This window comes from Rhinolophus sinicus, linkage group LG09 (assembly GCF_036562045.2).
Source record: "Rhinolophus sinicus isolate RSC01 linkage group LG09, ASM3656204v1, whole genome shotgun sequence".
Taxonomy (NCBI): Eukaryota; Metazoa; Chordata; class Mammalia; order Chiroptera; family Rhinolophidae; genus Rhinolophus; species Rhinolophus sinicus.
Window position 1 is genome coordinate 107,005,624 of NC_133758.1, and position 18,556 is coordinate 107,024,179.

Consider the following 18,556-nt stretch of genomic DNA (forward strand, 5'->3'; position numbering starts at 1 on the left):
CATGTGCTATTATTATCCTCATTTTACAGGCGAATCAGTTCAGGCTTATAGCTGGCAAGTGGCAGAAATGGATTCAAACTCAGGACTCTGTGACTTCAGAATCTATGCCTGTAAACACTGGCCAGTACTGCTGTAAGGTCAGTATTTACAGATATACTGAGGTGCACATGATTTATTACTGAGTGAAAAAAGCTAGAGAGTATTTACAGCAAGATTCTACTTTGGAGGGAAAATCTTTATATAAGCTTATGAAGTCTAAAATAGAATACATAAGGCAGTATCAATGATGGAATAAAGGGGCCATTTTTATTTTCTGAACTTTATAAAATAAATGAGTTCCTTGGGAAATAAAAAATGGCTTATTAAAAACGTTACAGTAGTGGCTCCAATCATGTCCATAAGAAGAAAAAGTTTTATTTAAAATTCAGAAACAGTCTACATCATATGTAGGGATACTTTGAAACAATCTTTCTAAAGCAGAGACAGAAGTAAGGGATTCAGTCAGTTTACTCTAAAACAAAACAACTTTACAGCATGAAAAGAAAGGTGGCTAATAGCCTATCAGGAGGGGTGTTTTGCTCTCTAAGGGTCGAAGACGCTTTGGCGCTGCTGGTGTTTTGTCCTATCAAAGGAGTGTAGGGAAGAGAGGAAATAAGACGATTGCTTCGTGCCTACAGGGGACTTCTGCCTTTTAATTCCACCCAGAAAGTGTGTAAATGAAGTGAGGGTGGGATGGTGTGTCTCAAGGGGTGCCCCTCCAGGGGGGTTTAACGTATTTTTAGCACTTTCTTACCCTGTGTGTTGGTCTCAGAAGCATGGAATGGCCTCTCATATACATACTCATTTAATCAGTATACTCTTAAGAGAAACATCATAATTCCCCCTTTTTTATAGACAAGGAATCTAAGATTTGGAGAAGTTAAGTCACTTATTACTTATGTGACTTAGGTACAAAAGCTGGAATACTTTTTTCTCACTATATCATGCTGTTTCTAGACAATATATACATAGCACATGAGAGGGCTAGAGATGCCTACAAATGAGAATAATGTTTTGAAACTGTGCCATAGAAAAGGAACAGGATATAAGCAGGGCACTGAAGGAAAGAAAACGCGTTTTGTCTCAAATAGCTCTAGGATACTCTTTTTTTCTTTTTTTGAGAAGAGTAAAGGCTCTAGAAATGAGAAGTCATTCCAGGCAGTCTCTTCAGCGGCACAGTGGACTTTCATCTCTGAGAACAATGACTGGGCTCCGTTGCCTTGGAGTTTCTTTACTCATTGTCACAAAAACAGAAAGAAGCCATTCATATATCGCTCCTAATGCAAATTCTAGACCGGAAATCGGTAATGCCAAAGAGCAGAGAACTTCTCATACAGGACTCAAATCTGTGGAAGATTTTTCTCCCATTATAACACTGAAAGTGGCTGTCTTTATCAACAGAGAAAGGGATATCCATTTGTACCTTTGAGTAACTAGTTACATTTTAGATACTGTGTAAAATGATTCAATTGACCTAAAAACCTATAAATAATCACTTCATATTTTAACATCAAAAAGTTACTCAATGGGCCGGCCTGGTGGCTCAGGCAGTTAGAGATGCGTGCCCCTAACTCCGAAGGCTGCCAGTTCGATTCCCACGTGGGCCAGTGGGCTCTCAACCACAAGGTTGCCAGTTCAATTCCTCGAGTCCCACAAGGGATGGTGGGCTCTGCCCCCTGCAACTAAGATTGAACACGGCACCTTCAACTGAGCTGCCGCTGAGCTCCCAGATGGCTCAGTTGGTTGGAGTGTGTCCTCTCAACCACAACGTTGCCGGTTCGACTCCCGCAAGGGATGGTGGGCTGTGCCCCCTGCAACTAGCAATGGCAACTGGACCTGGAGCTCAGCTGCGCCCTCCACAACTAAGACTGGAAGGACAACAACTTGAAGCTGAACAGAACCCTCCACAACTAAGATCGAAAGGACAACAACTTGACTTGGAAAAAAGTCCTGGAAGCACACACTGTTCCCCAATAAAGTCCTGTTCCCCTTAAAAAAAAAAAAAAAGTTACTCAAAATTTTTAAATAATGAAAAAAACAACAACAAAAAAGCCCACAGAAAATCAAATCTAGCCATTTAAATCTTAATAGCTTATTAATTGATTCATCTTTGCCTTTAATCTTAGGGTAGGGAAGTAATGGTATTACATTAATTAATAGTTCTTTGTGAACGAAATCACTTCATAATCCCACGTAAAACCTGTATTATTTCTCAGTAATCCAAGCTAAGATGCAACTAATTCACTTGACCATAATCCAATCACTTATGTGGCCTCGGAATGTAGGTTAAAACATCAGCGTCAACTTGACTGACACCCTAGGAAGTTATTCGCAAACAAAACATGGAAGGCAGTTCAGTAAGAGATGAGATGCAGTATTTCATATATGGACTCTTGCAAAACTTGTTCCTAATTGCTGCATGATGTAAATAGATTATTTTTTTTAAACATGCAGAACATCAGTCTAAGCATTTCACTTCTCTTAAAATTTCTCTGACAAGAACAACATTCATCTAACTTCAACATTGACTGCTCAAAATAGAATTGAAACATGGTGCTATAAATGTTTATATGAATATGGTTTTTAAATGTTTCAAGAGCAAAAACAAAGGTAAAATAATAAGTTACTACATTTTGGGAAAATGAACAGCAGGTAAAGATTTTCTCATTTAAAATCCTCCAAGAACTTCTGCTGTTAGGTGATTGTTAGTGAAGTTGAAGGCTACATTTGTGAATTTACACACATATATGCAAACTGAGGAAAACCTATGGCTCTAATCTCAGTGTATTTCTGAAAGATTCTACGCGAAAATCTAGGATTGAGTAGTTTAGTTTTCAGAAACTCAAGTGAAGTTCTTGAACATAGTCTCCATCATTTTTATTTCTTAACTTGAAAAGTAATAAATGCTGTAGTTTAAACTCCTTTAGAAGAAATGACTTTTATGTTGCAATAGACAGGTCAAGTTCAAGAAAACTGGATGTAAGACAGTATCATAAATGAAGGGAGTCTTTCTTAGCTCTCCATTCAAATGCACTGTGTTCTAATATTTCAAGATGCTTAGTACTGAAACTGTTTCCATTTCATATCTGGATCTCTGTGCCTGAAATGGAACAAGATGAAAAACTTTGTTTTAACTTTGGACCCCTTCCACATCACACAATTGGTATTCAAGCTGTTGAAAAGAAACAGTATTGTTTAGGATTGCTATTTTGGTATAGGTTATATTAAAAATGGCAAAAAGGTTATGCTAGTTAAGCTTTTATTTTATTATTGGTGTATTATACCCAATACATGTATTTGGAGAGTACAAAGACTAACTTATTGTCCCTGTTTGCTGTGCCAGATAAACTCACTTAAAGAATAACAAAGTAAGAAAATGAAGGAAATTATTTTGAAAGAGATTCAAGTTCATAAATGAATAACGTATAGCGAAGATTAAAACTTATATGGAAGAGAAATGGGCGACAATTTGAGGTTTTTAAAGTATATAAGGTTTTTAAAATGCTCACAGTTTTGAAAAGAACCTAAAGAATATACTGTTTTACATTTTTAGGGATTAAAATAGATTTCTCTCAACTTCTGCGTATGTTTGAAATTTTTCATATTAAAATGTTGGAAGGTAGATTAATTTACTTGTATTTTACTTTTTTCAGTTAGTTCATTCAAGTATTTCAACAAAATAATCATTATTTAATATTAACAAAAAAGTATATAAGTAGAAGAAACAACAAAATATAGCCCTTTCAAAACTACCTTGACTATTGGAAGTAAACCAAAGTACTCAATTTAACCTTAGAAAACTTTTGATAACATACATTATATTCAATAATATAATACATGCCATCAGAATAGAACTTACAGCCTTCAAAAAGCTTTATGGTCAGGTTTTATACTGGTAAGCTCTTTCAAACTCTTAAATAACAGATGTCTCCTATGCTAGGTAAACTATTTAAAAATACATAAAAAGAAGTTAAGCTATCCAATTTTGTTTATGAAACTAAATAGTATAAAACCCTGACACAAGCCTGTCAAAAATAGCACAAAAAGAGGAAACACACCTAACTTCACTTATGAATACAGATACAAGAGTCTTAAATAACCAACCAGTAATAAAATTCAATAGTACAATAATCATCTAACATGACTCAATGGAACATATTCCAAGTGTCAATGAACAGGTCATCACAGAGGAATGACAGCATCACAGGTGAATGCATTTTCTTCATACTCTGCTATTTTCTAAATGTTTCTGTAGTGAATATATCAGACACCCAGAAGAAAACAAAAAAAAACGTTTTAAAGTTACATGTTCCAAAATGTAAGAAAGTGAAGGTGTATATAATGCTTCTCCATGCCTGGAAGCAATGAACACGGCATATATTACGTCATGTTTATGAAGGCAAAATGAAAAATATGGGGGCAAGATCACACCTTACTATGTTTTCTGCAGTGGCCTTCCTCATTCTATGGCTGGGAAGGTAAACTGATGAGTAAGATACACCAATGAGTCAAACAATATGCCACATTCTCCTCCCATTCTGCCTATAGAATGAACTCATAATGTGTAACTGGGGAGTTGTCCAAATTAAGCTCTGTAAAACAATCTAAAGAATTAGTACATTGGTTTAACGAAGCCATTTAAAGGTTTGAAAAGGAGGGTCACATTGAGATTACTCAACAATGGAAGTGAAACTTTAGAGAACACTTGGGAAAATGTGTTTCTAACGTACTCTCATGGTTCACGTCATTTTACAAAGAGCCCTTGCAAATCAAGAAAAAGAACTCAGATGATTCAGAAAAGAAGAAAACAAATGGCCAATTATTTTTAAAAGTTTAACTTCAAAAGTAATAGAAATACTTTTACAAAAAACTATCATTTGGAAAGATGAGGGGGGGAAAAAATGACACCCACTCCCAAGAAAACAAGGAGCTTGGTGCTTCTTTCTGTACTGCTGGTGGAAGCGGAAATTGGTACAGCCTTTCCAGAGGGTAACCTGGCAGCACATTCAAAAGCCTTCAATTTACACAGCCTCTTAACCCAGCAATTACGTTCAACAAACAATCATGGGCATTCACAGCTGCTCATCCATTATTTATCATAATGAAAAACAGGAAGCAATCTAAATGTTCAACAATGAAAACTTGCTAAACAAGAATCTATAGATGGTCTAATAACATTAAGTAATATAATAGTTGTTAAAATAAGTACAAATTTATTATTAAGGAATAAATTAATAAGCGAAATAAACTTGTTAAAAACAATGTTCCAGGATTATCTCACTTTGGGAAAACTGATACTTAATATTCGTATGCATAGGGAAAGAAGGAGTACACTTATGAAAATACGGTTCTTTTTACGGGGTGAAAACTGCAGCTTACCTCCTTTTGCTTACCTACATTTATTTCTATATCAGAAATAAAAAAGAGAATCAAAGGGGAAATGGAACTTAAAATACATAAATAATTAAAAATGGACAAATGTCTTACAAAAAGCTGTATCTTAATTCAGGTAACTCATGAGCCCTTAATTATTAAAGCTTACATGATTGGAAATCCAGGTGTGTGGACCCTATGAGTTAATTTTTTTTGAAATTTACAGTGAAGAACACGAACTGTTCTTGTTGTAAGTGTACTAGACGGGATTCAAAAATGAGTCAAAGTCGTATAGGAGCTTTGTCCTTTCCAATATCCCATTCTCATACAATTTTAGTGACATGAAATTTCAGTAACTAAAAACAATGTAATTATATATGCCAAGAGTCCAGGTGTGCTCCCCGGGTCAGTTTAACCACCGACAGTGGTAACAGCAGGCATGTGGGGATTCGGCCCTATTTTCTAACTACCCTGTTTTCCCGAAAATAAGACCTAGACGGACAATCAGCTCTAATGCGTCTATTGGAGCAAAAAATACCTGGTCCTATATTATATTATGTTATATTATATTACATTATAAAGACCGGGTCTTATGTTAAATTTTGCTCCAAAGATGTACTAGAGCTGATGGTCGGCTAGGTCTTATTTTCGGGGAAACACAGTAGGAACAGCCAAAGTAACCCAAATGGGAATCCATTCCTTATTGTTTTCTTGTTCTAGTGCCAGTGTAGCCAGGCTCCCTTTTTTCCTAAGATAACTTTCGTGGGTTTTTATTTTATAACATTTCGCTATTCCATAATGCTTAGATTCTCAAATTTTTCCTCTCTTCCTCCATCAGAATCAATCCAGGGTGTCAATCCCTGAGAACCCTAATGGTTTAACAGAGAAATCTAGATAAACTGCCAAACTGTTCATGGGGAAAACTATATAAGAATATGATATTTTTTTGGATGACAATATTCTGAACTCAGACGCTGAGGGGGACATTTGAGGGGAGGTAAATGAGAGGCCTGTGCCACGATAAGTCTATGGAGGAGATAAAATGGGGGCAGGAAGGATCTTGCTGGAACCCACAACCTATGACTACGTACCTACTTCCACCTACTTATAAGCAGGAACTTGCCAAACACTTTGAGCAATCTTCCAGTCAATTACTAAACAATTCTGTAATCGCTTAGCACCTCGAAAATGAAGACAACACACATGGAAGAAAATAGATACACAGCACTTACATGTATAGTGGCAGGAAACTGTCATACTTGTTTTACAAATTTTAACTTCCATAGCTGAAAGTTTTTTTTTAAAAGAAAGTGTTCATTGCTAGCAAGAAAAAGAAGACTGGTCCTGGGGCATGGAGTCTAAGTCAGCAGCAGCACGGCTAGGTGGGAAAGACAAGCATATCCCCCATCCTGTAGTTGGCAAGAGCTCTTATAGCTCTGAAAAAATCTATATTCGCTATAGACAAAAGAGGGTGGGAGAAAGTGAATCAGGGCTAGTTCTGGGAAAAGCGCATTCATTCCTCAGGAAGAAGTGTTTGCTCCTTTGGATTAGCTGTGGACATGGGATTGGAAAATTCAGGAATTGGGGCTCCTGGGGTTTGATGGCGCCTGGCTATTCTGTCTTTAGTTAATCATGGAAATAGCCACCTGAAAGTTAATCCAAAATTCCAGTTTACATTCAGGAGTGTGAGCAGTCTTCTGTTGGTTTTGCCCTGCAGTTGTTAACTGAATAACCCCATTTGTGTCTCTTCCTTCTATCCTCTGTCCTGCTGTAATTTAATTTAGGACATCTCAGAATTTTCTCCTTGTCACTTGGTTTAAATTGTATAGATGGGTTTAAGCAACAGCAAGCGAGTAAACAAAACAGCATAAACAAGAAAGGTAATTTAGAAATGTACCACTGTGCCACAGTAAAAATGAGGGTCCCTATGCCTTTGCTTAAATTGTTTTCAATCCCAGCTCTACAAATCACCTCCCTCCCTCCCTCTGTCTCCCTCTGTCTCTCTCTCCCCCTCAGAGACCTAGACTTTCCCTGGATAATCAGCAGCCCCCAAGGCAGCAAAACACAGCAGCCCGGACTGCTCACACCTCTGGCAGGCTCAAAGTAACACCTTGACCTCTGACATGTTTCAGCTCCTGAGCCCTAAGGGGGAAGGACCCTCTGGCTACTTTCCCATGAGACTGAACAGAGACCCTAAAACAAGACCTCAGAACCGTCCTCAAGGCCGGAAGAGATGATGTATTACCCTTACCTCACGGCTGACCACCAGTCAGCTCCCAGCATGACTGCCACCCCCTAATCCAGAGTGTTGTGACCTACAGGCCATCGCCAGGCTTTGAGCATTAGCTCCTCATCTCCATATTGGCCAATTCAACAGTAAACTAGTTTTTTCTTTCTGTCCTACAAACTCCTGCTCATGCATGTGTTGGGCTAGTAAGAGCAGGCAGGCGGACTCCAAAAAAAAAAAAAAAAAGGGATCAGTAACAATAGCAAAGAGAGAAGTCTGCCACCTGCTGACAGAAAAACAGAACTGTATAGATTTCCGACAGCTAGTGTCAAGGGGGGGGGGGGGAACCGACCACGGTAAGGTTCATGACATTAGATTTCAAATAAATTATGATACCAAAAATATAAACAATAACCTCTAATTTTAAAAAAAATAAGGGTTAAAATAATACTTAAGATTATTTATATGCTTCTTAATTCAATAACTCTACATACTGTAATGTTTGAATTATTGTAAAAGCAAACAAAAGAGGGATATATGGAAATGATTCATCATAAACTAGGGGGAACATCCAAACTGCTGTGAGAAACTCAGGACAATCTAAAATAGTTTGCCAAACTTATAAAGTCCTATAGATTTCACCTTGGCAATCCATCTCTTTTCTGTTCTCTTTCTACTGCTCCCTCAGCAGTCTAGGATTTCATTGCCTTTAATCCAGGCTTATTTTAATTTCTGCTCTGCTTGACGGTGGCAGAATATGCCACCCCAGCATGTACCTCTTTAGCATAAGGATTCTTTTCAGTTGGTTATTCAGAGAAACAGCAGACACAGGAGAGGCTCTGAAAACATACCAGTTACCCTTTTGTAAAGGGATTTTACCTTTATAAAGGAAATCTGTTTGTGAGTGTGTTTTCTACTCTGTACAGGAAGGCAAGGATGATTAAATCACCAGAACGTCTTATCAGTGCAGAAGTACTGACTTAAATCTCCATATGGACTCAGTACTCAGTACTCATTAGGTGGGTGGACTCACCACCCACCTAACAGGCCTCCCCCATACCTTTCTCTCTTGTCTTAACTGTAAAGGGTATAATTCTAAGCCACCTAAGAGAGTTACTCATTTTTCCATGGGTATCTTCCATGTATATGTGGACAAAAAGGGTTCTATGGAAAGTAAGCTCACAGGGTAACCTGATCATAAATTCCGACCTGGGCAAGTCATGGTGGTAGTGACACGCCCCAGGCCCTATAACTTTTTGAAGTGAAAGGATACCTTTGCCTTAAGCCAGCTCTGCCCATTGTTTCTGTTCATCCAGGTTAACACACCTTTGAAATAAACCTTAACCACCCTCAAGAGAGCACATAATCTTGTTACTTATTTTCATGTAATCCAATCCCTCTTCCGTTCTCCCCCCTTCATGTAATCTTCCTTAGTTCTTGCCTTAATTTCAAATGTGTACAAGAAACTCATTCTCTGGAGCATCTGAGATCTTGCTTCCCAGCAGTTGTCATCTGTCTTGGCTCAAATAAACTTAGAAAAAGTCTTTACAGGTTTGGACATTTCTCACATTGACATAGACGTTAATAAACTTTTGGTGTGTGAAAGAAAAACCCACAGGCCCATGATTCCAAACCCAGATTTAATACCTGATCTAACCGCAGACTGAACCTCTCTCAGAACCATAGCCTTGATCATCTAACATGGCCTTTTCTGGCCAAGGGAATGGGTCACATAGGCCCTCTCCATCCACCATGGAAAGAAGAGGCAGTCTACATAAAACCCTCTCCCTCCTCTTCCCCCCAAAAAAGATGTCCGCACCCCAAAATAATCCTTTTCTTTCTCTTGCCCTTGCCCCACCCTCCTTCCGTTTGCTAGACGGGAGGCTGCCTCATTCATGAGTCATTTAATAAATCCCAGTAGATCTTCAAACTTACTGGGTTGAATTTCGTTTTTTAAGCTTTTCCTCGTTAGTCTGTGTTTTCTTACAGGGTTCCCAGGGGAGAATTTAAAAGGCTAGAGGAAAAATTGTGTTTCCCTCGCCTACACGCCTCACCATCTGATTCTAGGCAATGCTATTTAAGTGTCCTTCAGCTACCAGATTAATCATACTAAAATGCATTCCGGATCGTCATCACTTATTTAAAATACATAGTATCTTTAGCAAATTAACTACAAATACTGTATACTGACAATAAAGATGTTTTTACAATGTGATCCCAACACATTTTTTAAAATGTTAATTAACCAATTTTATAAAATATACAGAATACAGGCTCACATTTCAAACTGTATGAAACATTAAAAGCTGAAGTCTCCGTCCTCAGTCTCATCCTCCCAAGCTCCACCATCACCAGTACAACTAACAACTTCTAGTGTACTTTTTCAAGAATTTCCCATGACATACAAGCATATACAATTGTATACCTTTTGGGACCACAACTGTTCTGCAACTTCGTTTTTTCCCCTAGTTACTATCTTTGAGCTTTTTAAAATGTTAACTCATATACACTTACTTTTTTGTTTTTAACAGCCGAACACTATTTTATTATACAAACGCACCATAATCTCACCATGCACCGTAATTTATGTAGCCAACGTATACTGCCTCCAACAGAGTAAATGAAACTGCTCAGTTTGCAGTGTCTTCCTCTGCTTTCTCTCTTTACACAGTAATTGGTAGACCCAATTGTGACTATTTGTGAGCAATTAACCTAGTTTTGTGACCTGTAAAATTTTAATTTTGCTGGGGGCAAAGGTTTGAATCGTTTACTTCAGTGGTTCTCATCCTTTGGCTTGTATCAGAATCCTGGAGGGCTAGTTGAAGCAGATCGCTGGGCCCTGCCCTGAGGGCTTCTGATGCAGCAAATCTGGAGTGGAGCTAACAAATTTGCATATCTTACAAATTCCCACAAGATCCTGCTGGTCTAGGACCACTCTTTGAGAACCACTGATATACTTCAAACCCTAGCACATGGGATCTCACAGGTCAAAAGGTAAGGCTTGCCCGTATTTATTTGTCACGGTTTTTAAAGCCAGCTCTTATGAGGTTGTAAAAAACTCGCCCTATTGTGGGGGAGAAATACCGGTCATCCCCTTGACTCAATGGCTACTGTTGGTAATGCAAATGAAGAAAGGGAAAGGATCTAAGCATACGATCAGGCTTTTAGCTAGGAAAAAGAATTTTGGGATGAATTAAAAATACTAGTGGGACAGGATAGCTGGCAGTATTATTAGATAGACAGGGAAGTCCCTGGTAGCATAAACAAAGGCAGCCATACCTTGGAACTCCAGGTGCTGAAATGACTCATTCGCTCCAGGGCAACAATGTAATTCCACTCTGGGGATAAATGGATTATTTTGTAAATCCCTTCGGGCTGGACAAACAGAACAAATCGGATAGACAGAAATGGGTTATTTCCTAACTCCCTTTAGGCTGGACAAACAGAGTGAATCTGATAGGTAAAATCCATGAGAAGGCGCCAACTCCCTTCCCCAAGCATGCAAGAGAAAGTATGGTTTCCCTGAAAATAAGACCTAGCTGGGCAATCAGCTCTAATGCGTCTTTTGGAGCAAAATTAATATAAGACCCAGTCTTATTTTACTATTATATAAGACCGGGTCTAATATAATGTAATGTAATATAATGTAATATAATACAATATAATATAATAATACCGGGTCTTATATTAATTTTTGCTCCAAAAGATGCATTAGAGCTGATTGTCCTGCTAGGTCTTATTCTCGGGGAAACATGATATAAAAATAAGAGCCTTTTGTCTTAGCCAGTGGGCATTCCAGTTTTGGGTACCCCCTCTCATAAGAGAGTTGTACTTTCGCTTTAATAAAAATCTTTGCTCCTCTGTCTCTCCTTCCGAGTCCGCGTTCTCATTCTTCGGGTACGTGAGACCACGATCTCCAGGCCAGAGCCACTTTAAAATGGAACTGGAGCTGCCATCCCAGAGGAACTGGCCTATCTTACTCCTCAAAATTTGGCATGTGACTGGGCCTTAAGCAACATTATGCCCCCAAAACTGTTTGCAAATATCACAAAGCAGATATGACCAGACTGAAAAAAAACTACTTAGAATTAGTGTCCTTACGTTAGCTTATCTACACAAACAGAAATGCTTTTCTTCTACTGATATAATTGTTCCCCTTCCATTTCTCATAAATACCTCGACTTTGTCTCCTAATTGGAACACTATTTTGGCTTTTGCCTGCATCAGTGCTTTCCCGAAAGATTGGCTGACAATTCTTTCAAATAAATGCTTGTTGCCTCTCACTTTGGCCTTTTATTTTTAGGTTAACATATCTAAAACTGTCTCAGGAAGTATTCTAGCTAACCTAAAATTGGCTCACTAGATAAGAAATCGAACTTTTCATTGAAGTTGACAATGTGGTTAACTTGTTGTGTGAGGATAACACACAGGAAACGTGACAATTGTGACTGGAAAGGACAAAGTCATATGCCTGGTGCAAACATGTTCATACTTGCAAATTTGGGGATTCAAGATGATCGTGGATATATTCTTTGCCAATGTGAAGAACTGAATGCATTTCCCTTACTTTACAGATATTTTATTCAAACTGAACCAATCATGATTGACTTTCAAATACCACCACATCCATCAAACATGACCCAATGTCATCTATTCCTTTGAAATCCACGGAGTCTTTTAGTGATTTCTTACATTTACATTCATTCATTCTAAAAGGACTGTTAGGATGCTGGCTGTTAAGTTAGCTCTGACACTTAATTGGGAGGGGGAGAGGGAGGGGCGGGCGGAAGAAGGGGGGGAAAAACTTAAAAAAAATATGTGAGGTGATGGATGTGTTAATTAACTAGATAGGAGAAGTCCTTTCACAACGTATAGATATATCAAATCATTACAGTGTACATTTAAAATACCTTACAATTTCAGAGACTAATCCAGAAAATTTAGTGTCATGTAGGACAGAAAATGCAAGGCCCTTCATTTATCTGCATTAGTCAGGATAGGTTATGGCACAGGAACATCACAAAAATCTCAGTGCCTTAACACACAAAGTTGACTTTTTCACTCACACCACATCCAACCTGGGTCCAGGTGACAGTCCAGGGCAGCTATCCTCCATGTACCAACATGTCCCAGGCTGCCTTGATACTGTGTCACCTCCATCTCAACATGATGCTTCAGGGTTAACCCAGAGGAGGAAAGCATATGGCCAGCGGTGCACCTGTTGGTTGGTAACCTCACTGGCCCAGAAGTGACCATGTCAGCTCTGGACAGCTTACTGGCCAGAGTAGCAAAAACTTGCCCAACCGCAAGAAGGGGAGAAGAACTAAAAATATTGGTGAGCACTGGTGATGCTCACCTAAAGTCTCACCTCAGAATTAACATTGAAATCGTGAATAATAAGACTGGATACATCTATTTAAAGAAATGAGACTGACTTCTTGTGATTTTAAAATACTGTCTTTTACCTAAGAGTGAGTAAAACATTTTCACCAGGGGCGAGGAAGATTACCACCACAGAATAAATTTTCAAGGGGTCACTAGAGAGAAAAATAAACCTGCGTTTTATTTATGTCCCTTGCATCACGTCTATTCAACACACGAATCACAACTTTAGAAGAGACATCTTAGAGATAATCTAATTTAACTCCATTTTAAAAAAAAGTAATAAAACCTTTAATCGCTCTAGTTTAAAGACTACAATTCCATTTCCCTCAGTAAATATGTGAGGTTGGAAATGTTTGTTCTCATCAGCTGGCTCCTTCTGTTTACAGAATAGCCTATCGAAAGAAATCATTCTTTTCCATGTACATAATTTAGTTAGAGATTTCTTCATTTATTTTATCTTTTAAACTCCTGCAGGGGAAGGTCTGTATCCAACTTACTTTAACAGCAAACAGAAGAATGACATACAGATGGGCCTTAAATTTAAAAGTCAGTTTTAGAGCTTTCTTTTAACACTTTGGATTTAAAAAAAAAATTTTTTTTTTTAAATTCTCAGCTCTCTAAAACAACTTCAAAAGCACAAATTAAGCATATGGGATTTTACATAACTGGAAAAGTTGTCAAATTTGCTATCGATAAATGAAGGGCCTTGCATTTTCTGTCCTACATGACACTAAATTTTCTGGATTAGTCTCTGAAATAAACAAGGGAACACTCTAAGTAATTTTGCTCAGAGATCAAAGTAGACTTGGGTAGCCAAATTTAATAAAAATAAGTAAAATCCACACTTGTGTAAACTATCTAACAAGAATAATGACTAAGGAGAGTGGGGAAAACTGAGATTCTTGGAGCTGTAGAAAAGTTGAGCTCTGTGGAGGATAATCTGTAGGGCTTGAAAGCCATGGTTCATCGGAAATAACTGGTAAAAACCCTTGCAAGATTTTACCACCATAATCCAGAAAGAATGAGTTCTTACAAATAGCATGTGTGCACAAACATATGTGCACACACATTTGAAATAAATGTATTTACTTTAAAATGATTTCCTCTTGAAAGTAATTGCATCTTACGCAGAGAATTGTTTCTTCAGTGCTGTCCCAACTCCCTGATCACTAACCAAACACATTTGTTTTTAAGATAATATACATTGTTTTTATATTTTAACATTTCTGAAATCAGGATGCATCCTACAATTTTGATTGGCAGCATTTTCTCCTTTCTTGGTGATACACAAAATAATGATATATCTTACAGTTGATAACATCTTAGAGTCAGTGAAATACATTTGGTAAAAAGTTATCATTTTTCAGCTGGATACCAAACACATTTTTAAATGGTGTGAAAATTCTCCCATTAACTGTCTTCTTTAGAAGTCACACTTGGTACTTAAATTTGTACACTGCTGTCTTTTTAATCACTGACACTTAATTTTATTTGGTTTCAAGTACTGGGCTGTTCTTTAATGGGAACTATTTCCCAAAGAGTTTACCATTGATAAAGCTTTCATATTTAGGTTAAATTAATTTGAAAGTAGATAAATGCTATGTGTAGAATACAAAATATGGAAGCAATGTCCACAAATAGAAATCAACCAAGTAAAAAACACTCAAGTTGTCATGTATCATTCAATGTGAAAGTTATACGATACGTATGATTACATTTCCCCAGCTTGAGCCTTTCCTGCCAAGCCTAACCTGTGATGGAGTAGGTTTCTCTGCCTGGCAGTAAACTTCCAGGCAGTGCTCAAGCTTTGTTCCAGAATCTTTGTTTTTATGGAGAGAGTAGCCATTCATGGCTGAAGTGGTCTTATCTGAGTGGAAATACCCTAGAGAGAACTGGTCATATCTGAGTAGGCATGCTTGATTAGAATGAGTTATAATGAAACTGGAAAGTGATAGTCAACAGATATAAGGAAGGGCTTGATGCTGCAAGAATCCAAGCGAGGCTGGGGGAAGGAAGGAATCCAGGTTTACAGTTGCAAATTCATGCCCCAATACCAGTTTCATTTCTGCGAATTTCAACAATATGTGTATAAATGTGTATATACTTGTTTGGCAACCTTAACCTTTTTACTCCAGTTTACAAAAACTACAATAATTAGAAAGAGTAGTTTTTACAATAAAGGCTTACAAGAGAGCAAGGAAGATGAAAGAAAATCAGACCACTGGCTAAAAATTATGCACCACTAGTATCCATCAGGAGAAATGACGATAAGATGTTAGAGGGGCTGATAGTCCCCATTGGTATAATAATTATAGCTACTATTTATTAGTTACTATGCTTTACGCTGAACTGTTGGTCAGAGTAGCAGAAGCTTGCCCAACTGCAAGGGGATAGTTTATACACAACATTTCTGGCACCAAATACGTGTGGTTTTTTTCCTCACGCCAACCAATTCTCCAGACAATTTAATTGAGTTCTGATATTATCAATAGTGTCTGATCCCATGAGATAACGGCTCAGTCCCACAGGTCTGTCCACACTTCGGATGCCATTCACAAGTGCCAGGTTGCCGCCCATACTTCTGATTGACTGGGTGTACATTTGAGCGTTCCAACAACCCCCTCCTCAGGTTCACCGTATTCAAGTGAGTGCTACCTGTTTATTATTAAGGCTACAACTCAGAATAGCCAAATGGAAGAGAAGCACAGGGTAAGGTACGGGAAAAGGGTGTAGAACTGCCATGCCCTCTCCATGCATGCCACCCTCCTAGTATCTCGAGGTATTTACCAACCCAGAAGCTCTCCTTTAGGGTTTTTTATGGACACTGTTATATAAGGAAGATTGATTAACTCATTGGCCAGAGGAGATTAGATACATACTTCTTATTGCATCACAGATACAGAAAACAAGGAAAATCTGAGAAACTGTCACAGCTAAGGTGAAATATGGACACATGACTACTAAATGTAATGCATTCTGGGTGGAATCCTGAGGGCAGAGAAGGACATTAGGTAAAAACAAAGAAATTCTGAACAAAGTATGGATATTTTACATGTATAAATATGTGTTGATTTTATCAAATGTTCCATACTAATATGTAACTGGGAAACTGGTTGTACAGCATAAGAGGACTCTAGTTACCAACTCAATTTTTCCATAAATTTAAAAGTGTTCCAAAATAAAAATTTATTTAAAAATAAAGTGTATTAATTATGATAATAAGTAATCTTAAAGAGATTTGGGTGCAAAGAGACATCTACCCAAAGCATCTCCATTAATAGGTAGGGTGGGCTGTTACCGGTCTCAGGGAACACACGAAACGAAAGAAACATCAACTTCAGGAAGGATTCCCCTAATCTCTGAGCTCCTGTCTTCTGACTGACTCCCTCTGCCTATGTATCTTACTGTCCTACTGTCCTTCAGCTGTAGCCTGCATAACCCACTAGCAACTCCACCGTGTTTCTTACTTAAAAACTCCTGAAGCAGTGCATTATCTTAAACCCAGTGCCAGAAGTCATTTCTTTACCTAGTCAGCTACGAAAAGGCCCATTTTGGTTAGGTAGTTACTGCTGGACATCCATGGGTTTGTACAGATTTTCTAAGGTGGAGGTTTCGGGAGGGGGTTAGTTAGGGGTGAGCAGAGCATGCTCCCTAAAACAAAGCTATTACCAAGAAATAAAACCAGGATTTGAATCAAGGTTTTCAGATTTCCAGTCAAATGTTTATCCCATTTGAAGAAGTAACCCATTAAAATTACAAGTTAAAAACATCAAGCTCTTTTGACTTTTCCCTCTTAATAACAGCTACTAGCACCTTGCATCTATTACAATCTGAATTAATATAACATTATGTATACACTACATTTGTAGATTTCTATACTACAAATAAAGTTGGTCAGCCTGACGGGCCCTCATTATTTTTCAAAGATGGCAAACTGTTGTTTATGATGCTATCATTGTGGGGTCTTTTGAAAGCATTCATTTTTAGCTCTATGTAGTGTAGAGAAGTGATAAAGCAGACCAACCACAGTGTGAGTACGCACAGGCAATAAGTTTTCTTTTCACATGTGTATTGTACAGTTTTGGTTTTGGGCAAAAGGAAACAACTAAAGATCTCTAAGCAGGACAGCAACATAAACTGAAATTTCTGCGATAAAGACATTTGCTGCTGTAGGTATACAAGTGGAGAAAAGAAGTAATAACCCAAGAATAATTTAATTCTAGCAATAAACAAAACATAGGAATATTATTGGCGTATGACACAGGGAAGTTAACATTTTTTTTTTCAGTTATGTAAAATATTTCTGTATTCAACCTGGGGCCAGTAGCAACCAACAAGACAGTTTCTTTGGTGGATCAGAACATATGACCAAGGCTGAAATATTCTAAGTAGTATACGAACCTAAAAATGATTATTATTTAGTAGAATGGTAGATTGTGAACTGTTTTGTCATAAATATTGGGCTCCAGATGTTCACATGCGTATATTCCAGATCATGCACTCCAATAAGTACAATCAGAACGCAACTCAGTAACTTCTCTTGATGAATGGACTAATTAAAAAAAGAAATCCCCAACTTTGGAGCATATACTGCTTATGATGTACCTCAAATAGAATTCCTGAAACACTCTATTACAATAAAATTGGAAATAAGTTTCTAAATGTTATGCAAAAGGTTTGGGAAAAAACAAATAGAAAGATACTTCCTCTGGCAGTTTGAGACAAGAAGATGCAACATTCAAATAGAAAATAAACTATTCCGAACTCCAACCGGATTATGGCATTCTTTTAACCACTGAGAAGTTACACCTTTTCATAATCTAACTCATTCTAGCCACCGTGCAAAAACAACGCCTGTTAGAATTGGTTTAGTTGCCACGGTTTGCGCGGGTTGCGGGAAGGAGACAGAAACCTGTCCAGGCGTTCAGTCTCTCTCTTGAGAAACGGGTTTTGCAGCAGGAGGTACCTTGTTTCCTTATCACCTATTTATTGCCTTTCTGTTTCAAATGGAGACAAAACAAAGGCCACGGGAACCCGAGTGCCGCGGTCGAGGGTCCAGATCAGTTCCCGGGCCCACGGGGTGGCCGCGCGCGGGGCGACCGGGTTCCCTGGGCGCCCCCAGCATTCCAGCAGCGGCGGGCACGGGAGGGCAGGGCTGGCGGGACCGCCCGCGGGCCCCTCTCGCTCCGGCGCGCGGAGTCCCCGCACTCACCATCTCGATGATCTTGGTCTTCCGCCCCGTCTTCCTCTTCAAGGTGAATATGTACTGGGCCAGCACCACCCCCGCCACCAGGGCGCACAAGCTGGCGCTCGCTACGGCGCCCACCCGCGCCATGGCCGCCCGATCCATGGACGGAATCGCGCGCGACTCCCCTGCAGAAAAGAGCTGGTCGCTGGGCCGCTGGGATCCTGACAAGCGCGAGCCTGGGAAGCAGCCAGGACGCCCCGCCGCGCCCCCCACCTTTCCCGCTCTGCGCGAGCCCCGCCCCCGCGGAAAGCCGCCCCCCCCCCACGAGCGCAGGAAGGCGGGGA

General features: G+C 38.8%; 1 protein-coding gene across 2 annotated transcripts in view; it reads right to left on the reverse strand.

The window, feature by feature from the left end:
• The window catches only part of NT5C3A (5'-nucleotidase, cytosolic IIIA), a 40,415-nt gene extending 21,906 nt beyond the window's left edge, over positions 1–18,509 (reverse strand). Inside the window, exon 1 of one of the 2 annotated variants that reach the window (XM_019757319.2) lies at positions 18,237–18,509. In XM_019757319.2, coding sequence (XP_019612878.2) covers positions 18,237–18,374 — 138 coding nt within the window. In that variant the 5' untranslated portion in view covers positions 18,375–18,509. The remainder of the gene's footprint in view (positions 1–18,236) is intronic. The other variant, XM_019757317.2, reaches the window with a different exon arrangement.
• Positions 18,510–18,556: the final 47 nt, after the last annotated feature.